This window comes from Bubalus bubalis, chromosome 3, assembly GCF_019923935.1.
Source record: "Bubalus bubalis isolate 160015118507 breed Murrah chromosome 3, NDDB_SH_1, whole genome shotgun sequence".
Lineage (NCBI taxonomy): Eukaryota > Metazoa > Chordata > Mammalia > Artiodactyla > Bovidae > Bubalus > Bubalus bubalis.
In genome coordinates, this window is record NC_059159.1 from 160,531,105 (window position 1) to 160,550,399 (window position 19,295).

Consider the following 19,295-nt stretch of genomic DNA (forward strand, 5'->3'; position numbering starts at 1 on the left):
ACATTCAAACTGCTGTTTTCCACTAGAAAACATGGACACAATTCTTTTTATGCTGGTGTTTCAGAGCCAGCATTCTAGCTTGCTTTTAAATTTTATTTCATAAACAAAGAAAATAATTACGGTGGCAGAAAAGTGTAGAGGTTTCTAATGTAGAACCAGAAATCAGGCTGTTTGTGGTGGTGATTAGCAACCTCCAGGATTCAATGGAGATTAGGTAAAATGGTGGAGGTGAGGATCAATAGGGTTCAATATTATAAATGGCATGAATGAATATGCCAATGGTTATGCTATACAATATTCAAAAGAAACGTGATTGCAATTTTTTTTTTTTTTTTTTTTTGGCGCAGGTCAGATGGGAGACAGAATACTGCTGTGGAAATTGAGAAGAATTTTATGTCCCAGAGGTCAAATGTTTGCTTTTAGGTATCACTTAACACTGATGGTGGGTTGTCCAGTTGGCGTTTAAATCACCTGACAGGTGATTCTGGTATAATTCATGGAAACCCTGGGTTTCACTAGGTCTCCCAATATTCTAGTTGTTGCAAGAAACACATCATATTTATTGCTTGAAAAAGGTAAGATGAACTATAGTGACTTTAGAAATCAAAACAAAGAGATTTGTTTTTTGCAAAGCTAGGCAAAACGTAGCTTTGCAAAAGATAAAATTCTAAAATATAAAAAATTCATCAACTGAAAATCTGTTAAAGAGTTGTCCTTAAAAAAATTTAAGAAAACACCTTGTTCTTTAAAAAGTGAAATGTTTTTCTTTTCTCATCTTCCTGTTTACCAGGAAAGATAAGGCCAGATTTAAATGGCAAGCACTGGACTTCCGATTTTGATGCTGATTCACTGATTTGGGAATCCAAGTTGTTACCTGTTACTTTATTTTTATTGCCTTCATTTAAATTAATACAATTAACAATGTTGATGCTAGAAAGAAAGTATGTTAAAATCAAGCCATTCTCTGGTAAACTAGCCTGATAAAATCATGTGGGCTTTTTTATTTTTTTCTTTACAGAGAATGTTGGGCACCCACAGCCTAAAATGAGGCATGGAGATAAACTGATTTCAATGACCTAAAACCATGATCAAGGACCTGGGGTCCATGGACTCAAAGGAGGCCTTAGATGGGCTTCAGAAATGGTGTGAAGATCCAATGAAAGTGCTGGAATAACGTGTGACATGTGGATTTTTCTAGGGAGAACACCCACAATCTTCATAGGTTACTTCAAGTCTTCATGCCACTTCAGGGTTTTAGAACCTCCTCTGGTTTCCCTATGGACTTGGCTTCTTTCTTTCATGAGGATATCTCCCATCCAGATAAATTGTCTTTTGGGATCTTCTTTCTTAAGATTTTTTTTATTTTATGTGCACCATTAAAAAAAAAAAAAAAAAAAACGGTTATTGAATTTCTTACAATACAGCTTCTATGTTTTGTTTTTATGGCCATGAGGCATGTGGGATCCTAGCTGCCCGACCAGGGACTGAACCCACACCTCCTGCATTGGAAGGTGATGTCATCACCACGGGACTGCTAGGGAAAAGTCCTGAAATTTTCTTATTTTTGTTTTCTCACAAGATTTGATCCCTGGAGGGAGACCTGTTCTTACTCTCAGCACATGTTCTCTGCTTTGTTTCAGCCCAGGTTTTTCATATCCTCTGCTCCCCGGCAACATGAATCCACCGAGTGGCCAAGAAATATTGTGGTTTTCCCTTTCATACACAATTTCCAAGGAAGAACTTTTCCTGAGACCACTGCCTGAACAAGAGTTGGCTATTCAAATAGGAACTTAGAGGTGAACCTGAGTTTAATTTCATTTTCATTTTTTTAGAAAAAGCCCCCTTCTCTTCTCTTCTCACCAAAGCCATTTCTCTAAAATAACTTTTTTTCTGTTATAAATTTCACAACCCTGCTCCACCCAAAAATCTAGAGCTGCACCTTGGTACCTGACCAGTAACAACAGGTTTGCCCATGCTTCTGTTTGTCTAGTAATATGCGTGATTTTTTTCACTTTTGACTGTTTATGATATAAAAGCAGTGATCTTGGAAATTCCTCAAAAAGATCAACAAAGAGTTGTTGTATGACCCAGCTACTTCTATTTCAGTTATATGCCCAAGAGTTTGAAAAGCGGGGCACAAATGTTCATATTATTCATAATAGCCAAAGAGTGAAAGCAAGCCAAATGTCTATCAGCTGATGAGTGGATAAATAAGATGTGGCATAGCCATAAGTGGAATATGATATAGCCATTAAAAAAGAAATGACACATGCTATTACATGGGCAAACCTTGAAAACACAATGTTAAGTGAAAGAGGCCAGCACAAAGAACCACATACTATGTGATTCCATGTTTTAGAAATGTTCGGAATAGGCAAATCCATAGAAATCTGAAGACAGAAGGTAAATTAATGATTGTTAAAAAATGGGTGGGGGAAGAACTGATACTGACTACAGATATGGAGCTTTTTTTGGAATCCTGGAAATGTTCTGGAATTAGTTGTGTTTATAACCAGTCCATCCTAAAGGAGACGAGTCCTGGGTGTTCATTGGAAGGACTGAAGTTGAAGCTGAAACTCCAATACTTTGGCCACCTGATGTGAAAAGCTGACTCATTTGAAAAGACCCTAACGCTGGGAAAGATTGAGGGCAGGAGAAGAAGGGGATGAGATGGTTGGATGGCATCACCGACTCGATGGACATGGGTTTGGGTGAACTCCGGGAGTTGGTGATGGACAGGGAGGCCTGCTGTGCTGCGGTTCATGGGGTCACAAAGAGTCAGACGTGACTGAGCGACTGAACTGACTGAACTGAATGAAAGAGGAACTCCCCAGGTCGGTAGGTGCCCAATATGCTACTGGAGATCAGTGGAGAAATAACTCCAGAAAGAATGAACGGATGGAGCCAAAGCAAAAACAACACCCGTTGTGGATGTGACTGGTGATAGAAGCAAGGTCCGATGCTGTAAAGAGCAATATTGTATAGGAACCTGGAATGTTAGGTCCATGAATCAAAGCAAATTGTAAGTGGTCAAACAGGAGATGGCAAGAGTGAACGTCGACATTCTAGGAATCAGCGAACTCAAATGGACTGGAATGGGTGAATTTAACTCAGATGACCATTAGATCTACTACTGTGGGCAGGAATCCCTCAGAAGAAATGGAGTAGCCATCATAGTCAACAAAAGAGCCCAAAATGCAGTACTTGGATGCAATCTCAAAAACGACAGAATGATCTCTGTTTGTTTCCAGGGCAAAACATTCAATATCACGGTAATCCAAGTCTATGCCCTGACCAGTAACACTGAATAAGCTGAAGTTGAATGGTTCTGTGAAGACCTACAAGACCTTTTAGAACTAATACCCAAACAAGATGTCCTTTTCATTATAGGGGACTGGAATGCAAAAGTAGGAAGTCAAGAAACACCTGGAGTAACAGGCAAATTTGGCCTTGGAGTACAGAATGAAGCAGGGCAAAGGCTAATAGAGTTTTGCCAGGAGAATATACTGGTCATAGCAAACACCCTCTTCCAACAGCACACGAGAAGACTCTATACATGGACATCACCAGATGGTCAACACTGAAATCAGACTGATTATATTCCTTGCAGCCAAAGATGAGAAGCTCTATACAGTCAGTAAATACAAGACCGGGTGCTGACTGTGGCTCAGATCATGAACTCCTTATTGCCAAATTCAGACTTAAATTGAAGAAAGTGGGGAAAACCACTAGACCATTCAGGTATGACCTAAATCAAATCCCTTCTGATTATACAGTGGAAGCAAGAAATAGATTTAAGACAGTAGATTTGATAGACAGAGTGCCTGATGAACTATGGACAGAGGTTCATGACACTGTACAGGAGACAGGGATCAAGACCATCCCCAAGAAAAAGAAATGCAAAAAAGCAAAATGGCTGTCTGAGGAGGCCTTACAAATAGCTGTGAGAAGAAGAGAAGTGAAAAGCAAAGGAGAAAGGGAAAGATATTTGAATGCAGAGTTCCAAAGAATAGCAAGAAGAGATAAGAAAGCCTTCCTCAGCGTTAAAGGCAAAGAAACAGAGGAAAACAATAGAATGGGAAAGACTAGAGATCTCTTCAAGAAAATTAGAGATACCAAGGGAACATTTCATGCAAAGATGGGCTCAATAAAGGACAGAAATGGTATGGACCTAACAGAAGCAGAGCTATTAAGAACAGGTGGCAAGAATACACAAAAGAACTATACAAAAAAGATCTTCATGACCCATATAATCATGATTGTGTGATCACTCACCAAGAGCTAGATATCCTGGACTGTGAAGTCAAGTGGGCCTGAGGAAGCATCACTACGAACAAAGCTAGTGAATGTGATGGAATTCCAGTTGAGCTATTTAAAATCCTAAAAGATGATGCTGTGAAAGTGCTGCACTCAATATGTCAGCAAATTTGGAAAACTCATCAGTGGCCACAGGACTGGAAAAGGTCAGTTTTCATTCCATCCCAAAGAAAGGCAATCCAAAGAACGCTCAAACTACCGCACAATTGCACTCATCTCACACGCTAGTAAAGTAATGCTCAAAATTCTCCAAGCCAGGCTTCAGCAATACGTAAACTGTGAACTTCCAGATGTTCAAGCTGGTTTTAGAAAAGGCAGAGGAACTAGAGATCAAATTGCCAACATCCACTGGATCATGGAAAAAGCAAGAGAGTTCCAGAAAAACATCTGTTTCTGCTTTATTGACTATGCCAAAGCCTTTGACTGTGTGGATCACAATAAACTATGGAAAATTCTGAAAGAGATGGGAATACCAGACCACCTGACCTGCCTCTTGAGAAATCTGTATGCAGGTCAGGAAGCAACAGTTAGAACTGGACATGGAACAACAGACTGGTTCCAAATAGGAAAAGGAGTGCGTCAAGGTTGTATATTGTCACCCTGCTTATTTAACTTATATGCAGAGTACATCATGAGAAACGCTGGGCTGGAAGCAGCACAAGCTGGAATCAAGACTGCCAGGAGAAATATCAATAACCTCAGATAAGCAGATGATATGGCCCTTATGGCAGAAAGTGAAGAAGAACTAAAGAGCCTCTTGATGAAAGTGAAAGAGGAGAGTGAAAAACCTGGCTTAAAACTCAACATTCAGACAACTAAGATCATGGCATCCAGTCCCATCACTTCATGGGAAATAGATGGGGAAACAATGGAAACAGTGGCTGACTTTTTTGAGGGGGGCTCCAAAATTACTGCAGATGGTGATTGCAGCCATGAAATTAAAAGACACTTACTCCTTGGAAGGAAAGTTATGACCACCCTAGACAGCATATTAAAAGCAGAGATATTACTTTGTCAACAAAGGTCCGTCTAGGCAAGGGTATGGTTTTTCCAGTAGTCATGTATGGATGTGAGAGTTGGACTATAAAGAAAGCTGAGTGCCGAAGAATTGATGCTTTTGAACTGTGGTGTTGGAGAAGACTCTTGAGAGTCCCTTGGACTGCAAGGAGATCCAACCAGTCCATCCTAAAGGAGATCAGTCCTGGGTGTTCATTGGAAGGACTGAAGTTGAAGCTGAAACTCCGATACTTTGGCCACCTGATGAGAAGAGCTGACGCATTTGAAAAGACCTTGATGCTGGGAAAGATTGAGGGCAGGAAGTGAAGGGGATGACAGAGGATGAGATGGTTGGATGGCATCACCGACTCAATGGACATGCGTTTGAATAAACTCCGGGAGTTGGTGATGGACAGGGAGGCCTGGTGTGCTTTGGTTCATGGGGTCGCAAAGAGTCGGACACGACTGAGCAACTGAACTGAACTGATATGATATTATGAAGATGCTAAAAAAAAATACGGATTATACTTTAAAATGGTTAACATGGTGAATTTCAAGTTTTTAAAAAGCTGTGATATTTGAGATGGTTAAGAAAGATAAAGGTGACATCAGAATATTCTTGTGCTTTTCTGGGGGTATAAATTTTGGAGTGAATTCAGGTGGAATCTTCCAAATTCTCTAGGACCTAGTTTTTAAATTCTTCAAACATAAGGATCTCCTATGTAGTCTACAATCCAGAAACTCAGGGTTGCAGGATTCCCAGACCACTTGCATTAACTCACCACCCCCGTGTCCACCAGGCTTCCCTGGTGGGTCAGACAGTAAAGAATCTGCCTGCAATGCAGGAGACCCAAGTTTGATCCTTGGGTCGGGAAGATCCCTTGGAGAAGGGAATGGCTACCCACTCCAGTATTCTTGCCTGGAGATTTCCATGGACAGAGGAGCCTTGGAGGTCTACAGTCCATTGGGTCACAGAGAGTCAGACATGACTGATTGACTGACAATTTCACTTTCCCCATGTCCACCAGGAGTCTGTGGCCTACAGTTTGGAACCCTTGCTCTGGAATGATTATGTCAGCAAGCTGATTTTTCTTCCTGGACATATGATGTGTTGTGTGATTGTACGGTACTGTTATTTTGGGTTTAAGTTTTTTTTTTTTTTAAAGGTGAAGTGACTATACCAATTCATTTTTATCGCTATGAATCCACCCAACACAATGTCATCTTCTCAGGTCCCAACTCCAAGCACCCAACATCCATGCACATAGGCAAATAACAGGACAACTGCCGAAAGGGTGGAATCCTCTTGATTTTACTGGTTAGAGTTCAGCTGCCAGAGGTACTGGGTTTTCATATACAGTAACAGCCAACTTGTTCGTGATCAGACTTCAGTGACATCAACCTTCCGAAACATCTGTGACGCAGGGGGGCGTGGAGGAAGCAGCAGCAGGCTCAGAGCCTCCTGAGAACAATGGCCGAAAACCCCATGCACCACCCCTCCTCAGACGCAAAGCCAACCTGACTCGTATGCAGCACTGCTTTTCCTGGCTTCCTCAAGGAAACTTCAGTTTTGCCCTGGAGGTTTCCATCAGAGAGCAGGAGGTGAAGAGCAGAAGACTCAGAAAGCAGGTCAGAAAAGGAGGGATCGGCAGGACGTGACAACCCGGGACACAAACACTTCCCCCATATTGTACAGGAACACATTTTGTATCGTGTGCACAACAGAAAGAACGGCGAAAGCTGTTTAAATACAGCCAGGGATCGGGTAGTATGGAAGGGGGTAAAAGTTCCCAGATACCACAGTTGCCCCAAGAGCTTCACCAATAGAGCAGACAGCAGTGCAAACCATCAATGAGAAGAGTGTTAGTCTGTGAAAGGCAAGCCAAGCCCTGCACGTTTGGACAGGCTCTTGACATCACGACACCACACCAAGGTACAAACGGGGCTGATGTTTGTAATGATGACCATGACTCATCAAGAAAAGGTTAAATACTCTCCAGTGTACTCTGTTTACTAAGGCAGGGAAGTGCGTAATATATTTTAGAAAGATTTCCCTCAAAAAATATTAAAATTTTAAAGATTCATCACTTAAAAGGGTTAATCCTCTGTTATCTGAATATTTGCGTACATTACCTCATTTCACAACAATGCTAGTCAATGAGGCATTGCTTTTTTTTTATATATCATTAGTATCAAATTATTGGCACCATTCAGATTTAAGGAGAGGGAGAGGAGAGCAAGTATACAATACAACATAAAAATACAATTCTGATACAAATATATGAGATCAATCCCACTTAAGTGGTCATAAGAAATGGATGGATATTTTACACACAAGGAAATACAGCTACTAAGTCATCACATGGAAAAGTGCTCAGCTTTGCTAGCAATTAATGAAATAAAACAACCTTTTAAGAACAACTATACGTACTTATTAAACTAGCAAAAATAAATAAAAATGGCAAAACCCAATACAGGCAGAACTACTGGTAAATAGAAATGCTTATACATTGCTGGTGGCATCAAAAATTGTAGAGGGGATTCAAGCATTCAGAGAAGATGGGAGGCTGAACTTGATGACCTTTAAGGTCCTTTCAACCAGGAGACTAGATCTTTCTAGAAAGCAATCTGACAATATGAAACAAGAGCTATAAAATACTTCATGCTCTTTGACCTTGTCATCTCTCTCTGGAGATACTCCCAAGGGAAGAGTCCAAAGGAAGAAACATTTTATTTTTTACAAAGACATTCATAGCAGCACTATTTATGAGAATGAAAAATAGGATATAACTCAAATATCTAGTAATGGCAACAAGTGAGGTTAACCACATGACATGAATACAAAGAAACTGTAAGTGGTGAGAGCCGGATCAGTGTTGAAAAGAGAAGATATGCGTTGATGGAGGAAGTAATCAAGGATTATGTACACACTGACCATACTCATGAAGAAAATGTGTGCATGAGCATCGAGAAAGCGTGGGGAACAATTTGGAGGGCCAGTTTGTGGTTAGGGGGTTCTTTTATTCCTGCAAAGTTGTTCAAGTGCATAAGAAAAATTTAAAAACACATTTCTTGAAACTAGATAAAAAAGAGCAAAGTTTCTTCTGGTCAAGTTTCTATCAACAGGACATGAGTTGATCAACTTTAGAGATAATTTTCCTTCATGGAACACCCAAATGAATCCTGCTATCAAATCCCTTTGTAAGGATTTTTAGACAATTTCAACTATTTCAGACAATTTAAGCTTTTACTTTGGGTTCAATAATAAATTCTATGTATCCCCAATAATATCATAACCCCCAAATTCACAAGTTAAATTATATTTCTGATTAAGCTGAAATAACTTCAGTCCTGGTGATTGCAACTTTCCTTTTTTAGTTCACCTACTCGTGTCTGAATAAAAATGAATGTTAAAGACTTTATAAGATCTGTGCATTTACCAGTGTAAATGAAAAACCAGCAGTAAAGAATTATTCTCTCATTAAAAATGACTCTTTAACAAACAGTCAAAGCTTGGTGCAAGTGTCAGTCATACAAAATCACATGGTTGAGACTGAGAGCAAAGGATTCCATGCCATATTAACCCCTGTGGTTATTAATATGTACACACAGGTGCTTCTGAAAAGGAATCCCGGTTTTCCCATCTTTCTTCTCCTAGGCTTACCAAATTTTGTCTCAACTACATTGAGTAGTAGGAAAACGTCTAATACTCAGGAGACGGCAAATAACTTTTCCAATAAAAGTCAAGCCAGAGGTTGGCTTTGACTGGCCATGGAGACCTGGGCGACCAGAGCACACGTTTGTATGCTGTGCTACAGCGAGCGCACGAAGCCCGAAGAAAGAAAACGGACAGAAGGCACCATGCCCTCCTCCAGGCAGCCAGGGGAGAGTTTCACAGTTCGGTCATCAGCAGTCTTTTCATCATTTTCTCTCTCTCCAGTTCCTGCCGGAGTGTCTCTGCACTGAGAAAGAGGAGGCGACAAAATGGTGAGATGCACGCTCAAAAATGGTAAGAGCAGCCTCAGTTTAAATGCCATTTCCCAAGCTCAGCTCCTGACTTGCTCTTTCAGGCTCCTTAAGGAACCCCTCCATTTGCCAGCCCTACAATGGCCTGAACTTGGCTGCCTATGGATTTCCTCCACCAGACTTCAGCTTCTGCAGGTACCGCTCCTCAGAGGACTGACTGTTATATACACCATTCCTCTCTGAACCCTCAGAGCTGAACACAGGACCTGGCACGTAGCACCCTCTCAGCAATGTGAAAGTCCAGGTGTTAGTCGCTCAGTTGTGTCCAACTCTTTGCGACCCCACGGACTACAGCCTGCCAGGCTCCTCTGTCCATGGAATTCTCTAGATGAGAATACTGGAGTAGGTAGCCATTCACTTCTCCAGGGGCTCTCCAGCTTAATCTGAAATAGGATATAACTCAAATATCTAGTAATGGCAACAAGTGAGGTTAACCACATGACATGAATACAAAGAAACTGAAAGTGGTGAGAGCAGGATCAGTGTTGAAAAGAGAAGATATGCGTTGATGGAGGAAGTAATCAAGGATTATGTACACACTGACCATACTCATGAAGAAAATGTGTGCATGAGCATCGAGAAAGCGTGGGGAACAATTGGAGGGCCAGTTTGTGGTTAGGGGGGCTTCTGTTTTGCTCACTCTACATCCTTAGCACCTAGAATAATACTATCTAGCCTTTGATGCGGAGAAGGCAATGGCACCCCACTCCAGCACTCTTGCCTAGAAAATCCCATGGACGGAGGAGCCTGTAGGCTGAAGTCCATGGGGTCGCGAAGAGTCGGACACAACTGAGCGACTTCACTTTCACTTTCACTTTTCATTTTCATGCATTGGAGGAGGAAATGACAACCCACTCCAGTGTTCTTGCCTGGAGAATCCCAGGGACGGGGGAGCCTGGTGGGCTGCCGTCTATGGGGTCACACAGAGTCGGACATGACTGAAGCAACTTAGCAGCAGCAGCAGCCTTTGATGACCTTTCAGTAAATACTTAGAGAATACATGAAGAAAAGCATGAATAAGACAGTCACAAACATTGTTGCAGATGTGACAAACACAATGAGCCTGTGCCTGGTTTCCCTGTCACCAGAGTTACCTGTCAGCCCCTGCCGCTCTGACACACCTGGTTGCTGGAGAAACAGGCTTCCGAATGGTGTAGATGGTCTGCACTGTGGACACGGCCTCTGTCAAGGGCCTCAGGGTCGCTGCTGGAATCAGCGGGGAAGACTGGCCAGGACAGCACTGTAGCTTACTGTCTCTAAAGTCTGCCTGGAGGGGAAACAAAAAAGAGGAAGTCAACCTCAATTTGGGTTTCATTTTCATATTGTCAGCTGTTTCCTCACCCTTACCACACAGTCCCTGTCATTTTTAAATAATAGTTCATCAGTAGCCTTGTATTAAACCATTTTATTTAGTGCCAGCCACTATGCTAAGCCCTTTACATGTGTTACCTCTTCACAATCTTTAAGGGGGAGGTCATGTTCCATCACAGTAGACACCATCATTTATAAGACACACCATTTTTTGCACACGCCACAGAGAAAAAGTAACCATTCAAACTCTGTCAGGCCCACTAGTGTAATACCTACTCTAATTTCAGAGATGTTAGAAGGTGGAAAGATGCACATCTTGGAACTGATTTTTATGGAAAAGGAAACTGAAGCTCAGAGACGTTAAGTAATCTTCCCGAGGTCACACAGTAAGCACTAAGAACCAGTATTTAGAACCAAGATTCTAAATGGGGAGAATCTTTATCTTTGAGAGTCCTGAAAGACTACTGCTGAAAAATATAAGCCCCTGTTTGTTTTACAACTGCCTCCAGAGACAGAACTGAGCTGGAGCAATGCCAGAGGACTGACCACAAGAACAGAGCGTCACAGAGTTGCTGGCATGTGGTGTTTGCCACAGAGGGCTTTCACAAACGTTGGGATGCAGTGGTCACTTGTGTGGTTCCTTAGATAATGCTGCCTCATTTCTTTCCAGGGACATGGTAGGATTACACTTGCCCAGCCTACTTTTAAGAATGTTTTTTAATAAATTTTTATTTATTTATTGGCTCTGCTTCCTGGCATGCAGGAACTTTAGCTCTCCAGCAAGGGATCAAACCTGTGGCCCCTGCAGCGGAAGCACAGAGGCTTAACCACTGGACCCCCAGGAAAGTCCCCCTCGACCCCACTTTGAAGTTGGGCATGGCCAGTGCCTCGCTTTAGCCACGGAAACGAGCCACCGTGTCTTATCTGCATTGGAAGAGTTAAGTGCTGCTGTGTGATTTGTCACTTCTTTCCCCGCCTCCCCCCAGCCTCTGTGACCAGCAGTGTTCCAGTGGCAGCTGCTCCATTAGCCAGGGTCCCAGAAACAAAGCAACACAGAGCAGAAGGATAGCCCACCCACGGCAGTCACGCAGCATGAACAGGAAATTCAATTTGTCATTTTAAAGCATGGCTGAGTCCAGCCTTCCCGATACAGGAGCTGGGGTAAGACATTATTTTGTTGCTTCAATACAGTGGGTGTAGGTTGGGCTTTTGATGCCAATTTTGACTCTTTCTGGAAAAGAGGGAAATGTACTTACATACAAAGGCAATTGCGGGGAAGGTACCAGGGCCTTAGCATGAATCAAGGCAGTGGCATCAAGCTTTACCAACAGTCATTATATTCCTCACTGCCATGCACTCAAAATAGGAAAAAAAGAGCCAACCTCATTTAAGAATGACCTTGTGCTCTAAGTCACTTCAGTCATGTCCAGCTCTTTGCGACCCTATGGACTGTAACCCACCAGGCTCCTCGGTCCATGGGATTCTCCAAGCAAGAATACTGGAGTGGGTTGCCATTTCCTCCTCCAGGGGATCTTCCCAACCCAGGGGTTGAATCCACGTTCTCTTAAGTCTTCTGAATTGGTAGTCGGGTTCTTTACCACTCGCACTACCTGAGAAGCCCAAGAATGACCTCAGGGAGCAGTGAAAATTACTGTTATTAAATCTCAGCCCTGAGTACTCGTCTTCTTAATATTTGCTGAATGAAGAAATGAATGAACCAACATTTGCTGGAACAAAGTAGGTAACATAGGGACAGGCCAGGTTAAGAAGAAGATCATGAGACAGAAATCTGACCAGAGTCAGGCAGAGGTCCTCATCTTAGACAGACCGAGGCCCTGGGCTGACTATCAAGTAGACTCAACAGGCTCAAATACAAGGTAGGAACTGGCTTCAGAGCCAACCAAGGAGTCTAGTTGTTGAATCCAGGCACAAGGTCAATGCTGGATCAACTACCAGGATAACTGTATGGAATTCCCTGGAGCTGCTGAACTCCCCCTTCACTGTGGACAGGATGGGTCAGGGAGTCTCTGGAGAGGCCAACTGTACAGCAAGGTCAAGTATCTTGACCTTGGTAGGGAGGAAAAGAGAATATGATGCACAGGAGGAAGAAAATTAGGAAGCTGAAGCCTATGAATTTGGCTTCCATTACCATCAAGCTGTTGGTATTAATAACTTGCTAATTATAATCTCCAGTTTAGTCCTCTCTCCTGATACAGACTTGGATATCCAACTGCCAAAAAGCAAAAGGCAAATGAGAAAAGGAAAGATATATACATCTGAATCCAGAGTTCCAAAGAATAGCAAGGAGAGATAAGAAAGACTTCCTCAGTGATCAATGCAAAGAAATAGAGGAAAACAATAGAATGGGAAAGACTAGTGATCTCTTCAAGAAAATTAGAGATACCAGGGGAACATTTCATGCAAAGTTGGGCACAATTAAGGACAGAAATAGTATGGACCTAACAGAAGCAGAAGATATTAAGAAGAGGTGGCAAGAATACACAGAAGAACTGTACAAAAAAGATCTTCATGACCCAGATAATCAAAATGGTGTAATCACTCATCTAGAGCCACGCATACTGGAATGCGAAGTCAAGTGGGCCTGAGGAAGCATAACTATGAACAAAACTACTGGAGGTGATGGAATTCCAGTTGAGCTATTTCAAATCCTAAAAGATGATGCTGTGAAAGTGCTGCATTCAATATGCCAGCAAATTTGGAAAACTCATCAGTGGCCACAGGACTGGAAAAGGTCAGTTTTCATTCCAATCCCAAAGAAAAGCAATGCCAAAGAATGCTCAAACTACAGCACAATAGCACTCATCTCACACGCTAGCAAAGTAATGCTCAAAATTCTCCAAGCTAGGCTTCAACAGTATGTGAACAAAGAACTTCCAGATGTTCAAGCTGATGTAGAAAAGGCAGAGGAAACAGAGATCAAATTGCCAACATCCGCTGGATCATAGAAATGCAAGAGAATCCCAGAAAAACATCTATTTCTGCTTCATTGACTATGCTAAAGTCTTTGACTGTGTGGATCACAACAAACTGTGGAAAATTCTTCAAGAGATGGGAATACCTGACCACCTTACCTGCCTCCTGAGAAATCTGTATGCAGGTCAAGAAGCAATAGTTAGAACTGGACATGGAACAATGGACTGGTTCCAAATTGGGAAAGGAGTATGTTAAGGCTGTATATTGTCACCCTGCTTATTTAAGTTATATGCAGAGTTCAGTTCAGTCACTCAGTCATGTCCAACTCTTTGCGACCCCATGAACTGCAGCACGCAAGGCCTCCCTGTCCATCACCAACTCCTGGAGTCCACCCCAATCCATGTCCATCGTGTCGGTGATGCCATCCAACCATCTCATCCTCTGTCGTCCCCTTCTCCTCCCGCCCTCAATCTTTCCCAGCATCAGGGTCTTTTCAAATGAGTCAGCTCTTCTCATCAGGCGGCCAAAGTATTGGACTTTTAGCTTCAACATCAGTCCTTCCAATGAACATCCAGGACTGATCTCCTTTAGGATGGACTGGTTGGATCTCCTTGCAGCCTCAAGAGTCTTCTCCAACACCACAGTTCAAAAGCATCAATTCTTCGGTGCTCAGCTTTCTTCACAGTCCAACTCTCACATCCATACATGACCACCGGAAAAACCATAGCCTTGACTAGATGGACCTTTGTTGGCAAAGCAATATCTCTGCTTTTTAATATGCTATCTGGTTGGTCATAACTTTCCTTCCAAGGAGTAAGCGTCTTTTAATTTCATGGCTGCAGTCACCATCTGCCGTGATTTTGGAGCCCCCCAAAATAAAGTCAGCCACTGTTTCCACTGTTTTTCCTTCTATTGGCCATGAAGTGATGGGACCAGATGCCATGATCTTCTTTTTCTGAAGGTTGAGCTGTAAGCCAACTTTTTGCCTCTCTTCTTTCACTTTCATCAAGAGGCTCTTTAGTTCTTCACCTTCTGCCACAAGGGTGGTGTCATCTGCATATCTGAGGTTATTAATATTTCTCCCGGCAATCTTAATTCCAGCTTGTGCTTCTTCCAGTCCAGCATTTCTCATGATGTACTCTGTATATAAGTTAAATAAGCAGGGTGACAATATACAGCCTTGACGTACTCCTTCTTCTCTTTGGAACCAGTCTGTTGTTCCCTGTTCAGTTCTAACTGTTGCTTCCTGACCTGCATACAGGTTTCTCAAGAGGCAGGTCAGGTGGTCTGGTATTCCCATCTCTTTCAGAATTTTCCACAATTTATTGTGATCCACACAGTCAAAGGCTTTGGCATCGTCAATAAAGTAGAAATAGATGTTTTTATGGACCTCTCTTGCTTTTTCGATGATCCAGCGGATGTTGGCAATTTGATCTCTGGTTCCTCTGCCTTTTCTAAAACAGCTTGAACATCTGGAAGTTCACGGTTCATGTACTGCTGAAGCCTGGCTTGGAGAATTTTGAGCATTACTTTACTAGCATGTGAGATGAGTGCAATTGTGCGGTAGTTTGAGCATTCTTTGGCATTACCTTTCTTTGGGATGGAATGAAAACTGACCTTTTCCAGTCTTGTGCCCACTGATGAGTTTTCCAAATTTGCTGACATATTGAATGCAGCACTTTCACAGCATCATCTTTTAGAATTTGAAATAGCTCAACTGGAATTCGATCGCCTCCACTAGCTTTGTTCTTAGTGATGCTTCCTAAGGCCCACCTGACTTCACATTCCAGGATGTCTGGATCTAGGTGAGTGTGAGTGATCACACCTTCATGATTATCTGGGTCATGAAGATCTTTTGTGTACAGTTCTTCTGTGTATTCTTGCCACTTCTTCTTAATAGCTTCTGCTTCTGTTAGGTCCCTATCATTTCTGTCCTTTATCGAGCCCATCTTTGCATGAAGTGTTCCCTTGGTATCTCTAATTTTCTTGAAGAGATTTCTAGTCTTTCCCACTCTATTATTTTCCTCTATTTCTTTGCATTGATCGCTGAGGAAGGCTTTCTTATCTCTCCTTGCTATTCTTTGGAACTCTGCATTCAGATGGGTATATCTTTCCTTTTCTCCTTTGCTTTTCACTTCTCTTCTTTTCACAGCTATTTGTAAGGCCTCCTCAGACAGCCATTTTGCTTTTTTGCATTTCTTTTTCTTGGGGATGGTCTTGCTCCCTGTCTCCTGTACAATGTCACGAACCTCTGTCCATAGTTCATCAGGCACTCTGTCTATCAGATCTAGTCCCTTAAATCTATTTCTCAGTTCCACTGTATAGTCATAAGGGATTTGATTTAGGTCATATAATGCAGAGTACATCATGTGAAATGCTGGGCTGGATGAAGCACAAGCTGGAATCAAGCACAAGCCAGGAAAAATATCAATAACCTCAGATATGCAGATGACACCACCCGTATGGCAGAAAGTGAAGAGGAACCAAAGAGCCTCTTGATGAAAGTAAAAGAGGAGAGTGAAAAACCTGCTTAAAATTAAACATTCAAAAAATGAAGATCATGGCATCTGGTCCCATCACTTCATGGCAAATAGATGGGGAAACAATGGAAACAGTGACAGACTTTATTTTCTTGGCCTCCAAAGTCACTGCAGATGGTGACTGCAGCCATGAAATTAAAAGATGCTTGCTCCTTGGAAGAAAAGCTATGACAAACTTATATAGCATATTAAAAAGCAGAGACATTACTTTGCCAACAAAGGTCCATCTAGTCAAAGCTATGGTTTTTCCAGTAGTCATGTACGGATTTGACAGTTGGACCACAAAGAAAGCTGAGCACCAAAGAATTGATGCTTTTGAACTGTGGTGTTGGAGAAGACTCTTGAGAGACCCTTGGACAGCAATGAGATCAAACCTGTATACTAAAGGAAATCAATCCTGAATATTCATTGGAAGGACTGATGCTAAAGCTGAAGCTCCAGTACTTTGGCCACCTGATGGGAAGAACTGACTCATTAGAAAAGACCCTGATGCTGGAAAATATTGAAGGCAGGAAGAGAAGGGGATGACAGAGCACAAGATGGTTGGATGGCATCACCGACTCGATGGACATGAGTTTGAGTAAGCTCCGGGAGTTGGTGATGGACAGGGAGGCCTGGTGCGCTGCAGTCCATGGGGTTGCAGAGTCAGACACGACTGAGTAACTGAACTGAACTGATCCAGCTGCCCATTCACTATTTCCATCCAGGCATTTCCAAGGCATTTCTAACACATTTGCAAGAGGCAAATTCATTATTTCTCCTGGTTCGGTCTTCCCTAAAATTTCCTTGTCTCTGAATGCACCCACTCTCCATCCACATTCTGCAAGTCAGAAATCTTAGAGCTATTTCTGGCCCTTTCTCTCCCTCATCCAATCCAGTTCCTCACCAGCCTCTTAAATATTTCCCCGATCTGTGCACATCTATCCACCTCCACCATCAACAGCATTCTGGGCCAAGCTCTCTGCCTTCTTTCCCTTGAACTACTGTTCGAGGTTTCTAGACGACTGCTCAGAGCCCACACTGCCTGACCCCAGCTCCTCTCACTGCCATCACAGGGGTCATCGCCAAATGCAGCTGCCCTGGCCCTGCCCTGCTCAGAGTCCTTCAAAGGCTTCTCGTTGAAGGACTTTCGATCTGAGCTCAGCCAAGCATGGCTGTGCCCTGCAGGGTTTGTCCCTGCTTTCCTCCCCTTCCTCCTCTCGTGCCCCACACCCTTGCTCTCTGCCTTCTATGCCCACTGGCCTCAGTTCAGTCCCCTGGAGGTGGGATGCCCCCTCTGCCCCAGGACTCTGGCTCATGCTGCTCCCTCTGCCTGCTCTAGCTGCCTTCAAGCCACTCTTGCCCTGTTCTTCAAAGTCCCAGCATGGTTTCTGACATTGGCTTCCTGCTCCATCTCGGCCCCTGGCTTTTTAGGAAGGGCTTCCCTGGGTGTCTTACAGTACTGCCAAGGCTGGGCAGCAGGCCAGAGTGCCCGCCATGGCCAGCAGAGGAAGTGGAGCCGGAGCCTCCAGCAAAGGAAGCTGTGCCCAGCCAAACTGCAGGGGCCAGATGAGTATCTGGCAGCAGCACTGAATGCCTGGCCCAGCCCCTGTGTCTCTGCCCTCTGTTCCTTAAAAGACAGGTGCTGGAAGCTGATCATGACCCTAGTGCAGATTGTTCTGCACGTGTGCATGCTAAGTCGCTGCAGTTGTGTCCGCTCTGTGTGACCTCATGGACTGTAGCTCACCAGGCTCCTCTATCCGTGGGATTCTCCAGCAAGAACACTGAAAAGTGGGTTGCCATGCCCTTCTCCAGGGGCTCTTCCTGACCCAGGAACAGAACTCACATCTCTTATGTCTCCTCTATTTGCAAGCTGGTTCTTTACCAGTAGCACCACATGGGAAGCCCCATGGATTGTTCTAGAAACCTGCTTTTGTCTCTGCACGGACTGTTGAACACCTTCCCAGGTCTGTTCATCCTCAGACCTGAATCAGCCACTGCTCACACCCTCCTGTTCATATGGCTGAAGCCACCTCAGGTAGTGACAATCAGCCAGCCCCTGAGACTGCACTTTGAGCTATCCCTAGGGCACCACACAGCCCACCCAGAAGATCCTCTAGATTGACCTTTGGAAGGAACCTCAGGGACCATGTGGTTCTAGGAATTGCAAACTCTGATCCCTGGGAGGAAGAGGGAGGGAGAGGAAAGAGGCATGCATGGGTATTCAGTTATGCCCAACTTTTTGCAACTCCATGGACTGTAACCCCCCAGGATCCTCTGTCCATCAGATTTTCCAGGCAAGAATAATGGAGGGGATTACCATTTCCTTCTGCAAAGGATCTTCCCGACCCAGGGGATTGAACCTGCTTCTCCTGCATTAGGAGGCAGATTCTTTACCACTGAGCCACCAGGGAAGCCTCAGGAGAGAGAGGAGGGAGCCTAAACTCCCTACTTCTGCTCATCAGAGAGTGAGCTTTTGCACAAGCTCTTAAAGAAAAAAGTTGAGGCGCTGAAGAGAATCTTGAAAATCATCGAACTCTCTCACTTTGCAGATGAGGAAACTACAACATTTAAATGTTTAAAAACATTTCAGCAGTTTGCAGAGAGTTTAAATAAGCTGCTCAGCGACACAGAGAGCCATGGCAACAGGAAAGCCGGTTGTCATGACTACCTGCTCTTGTTATTACACCACCCTGCCTCTCCAGCATTGAGGAATGACAATTCTACTTGACATCCGTGGGATGGTCTGAGCATGGTCGAGTACTTGCAAGTTCTTGATCCCTTTTGACCCTTGCCTCAACCAGATATGAGGAGGAGGATGTTCTTATTACTATTTCCACTTTAAATAAAAGGAGACTGGTGCTCAGAGTGGCAAAATCTTCACTTAAAATCATAAATCATACCATTATCAAGATGCAGATCCAACCCCAAAGTATTGAAAACAGAGAGTCTGATAAATGCATGTACATGCATGTTCATAGCAGTGTTATTCACAGTAGCCAAAAAGTGGGGAGAACCCCAAACCCATCCATGAATGGATAGATCAACAAATTGTGGTATATAAGTGCAAATGGAATATTATTCCTCCATAAGAAGAGATAAAATACTGATACATCCTACAGCATACATAAATCTTACAAACATGATGCTAAGTGACAGAAACTAGACACAGGTCACATAGTGTATGATCCT

The 19,295-nt window shown here is 43.2% G+C and overlaps 1 protein-coding gene and 1 long non-coding RNA gene across 12 annotated transcripts in view; one reads left to right on the top strand and one right to left on the bottom strand.

The window, feature by feature from the left end:
* The window catches only part of LOC123332946, a 39,902-nt gene extending 37,369 nt beyond the window's left edge, over positions 1-2,533 (top strand). The window contains exons 5-6 of the long non-coding RNA XR_006550145.2: positions 348-423; positions 1,019-2,533. This is a non-coding gene — a long non-coding RNA (uncharacterized LOC123332946). The remainder of the gene's footprint in view (positions 1-347; positions 424-1,018) is intronic.
* A 4,071-nt stretch (positions 2,534-6,604) lies between these two features.
* The window catches only part of EPB41L4B (erythrocyte membrane protein band 4.1 like 4B), a 141,889-nt gene continuing 129,198 nt past the window's right edge, over positions 6,605-19,295 (bottom strand). For 8 of the 11 annotated variants that reach the window (XM_044940401.2, XM_025282195.3, XM_025282196.3 and 5 more), the window contains 2 exons: positions 10,434-10,606; positions 6,605-9,275 (listed from right to left, as the gene is read on the bottom strand). In XM_044940401.2, the coding sequence (XP_044796336.2) occupies positions 9,206-9,275; positions 10,434-10,606 (243 nt within the window). In that variant the 3' untranslated portion in view covers positions 6,605-9,205. The remainder of the gene's footprint in view (positions 9,276-10,433; positions 10,607-19,295) is intronic. The other 3 variants (XM_025282197.3, XM_025282198.3, XM_044940402.2) reach the window with 1 other exon arrangement.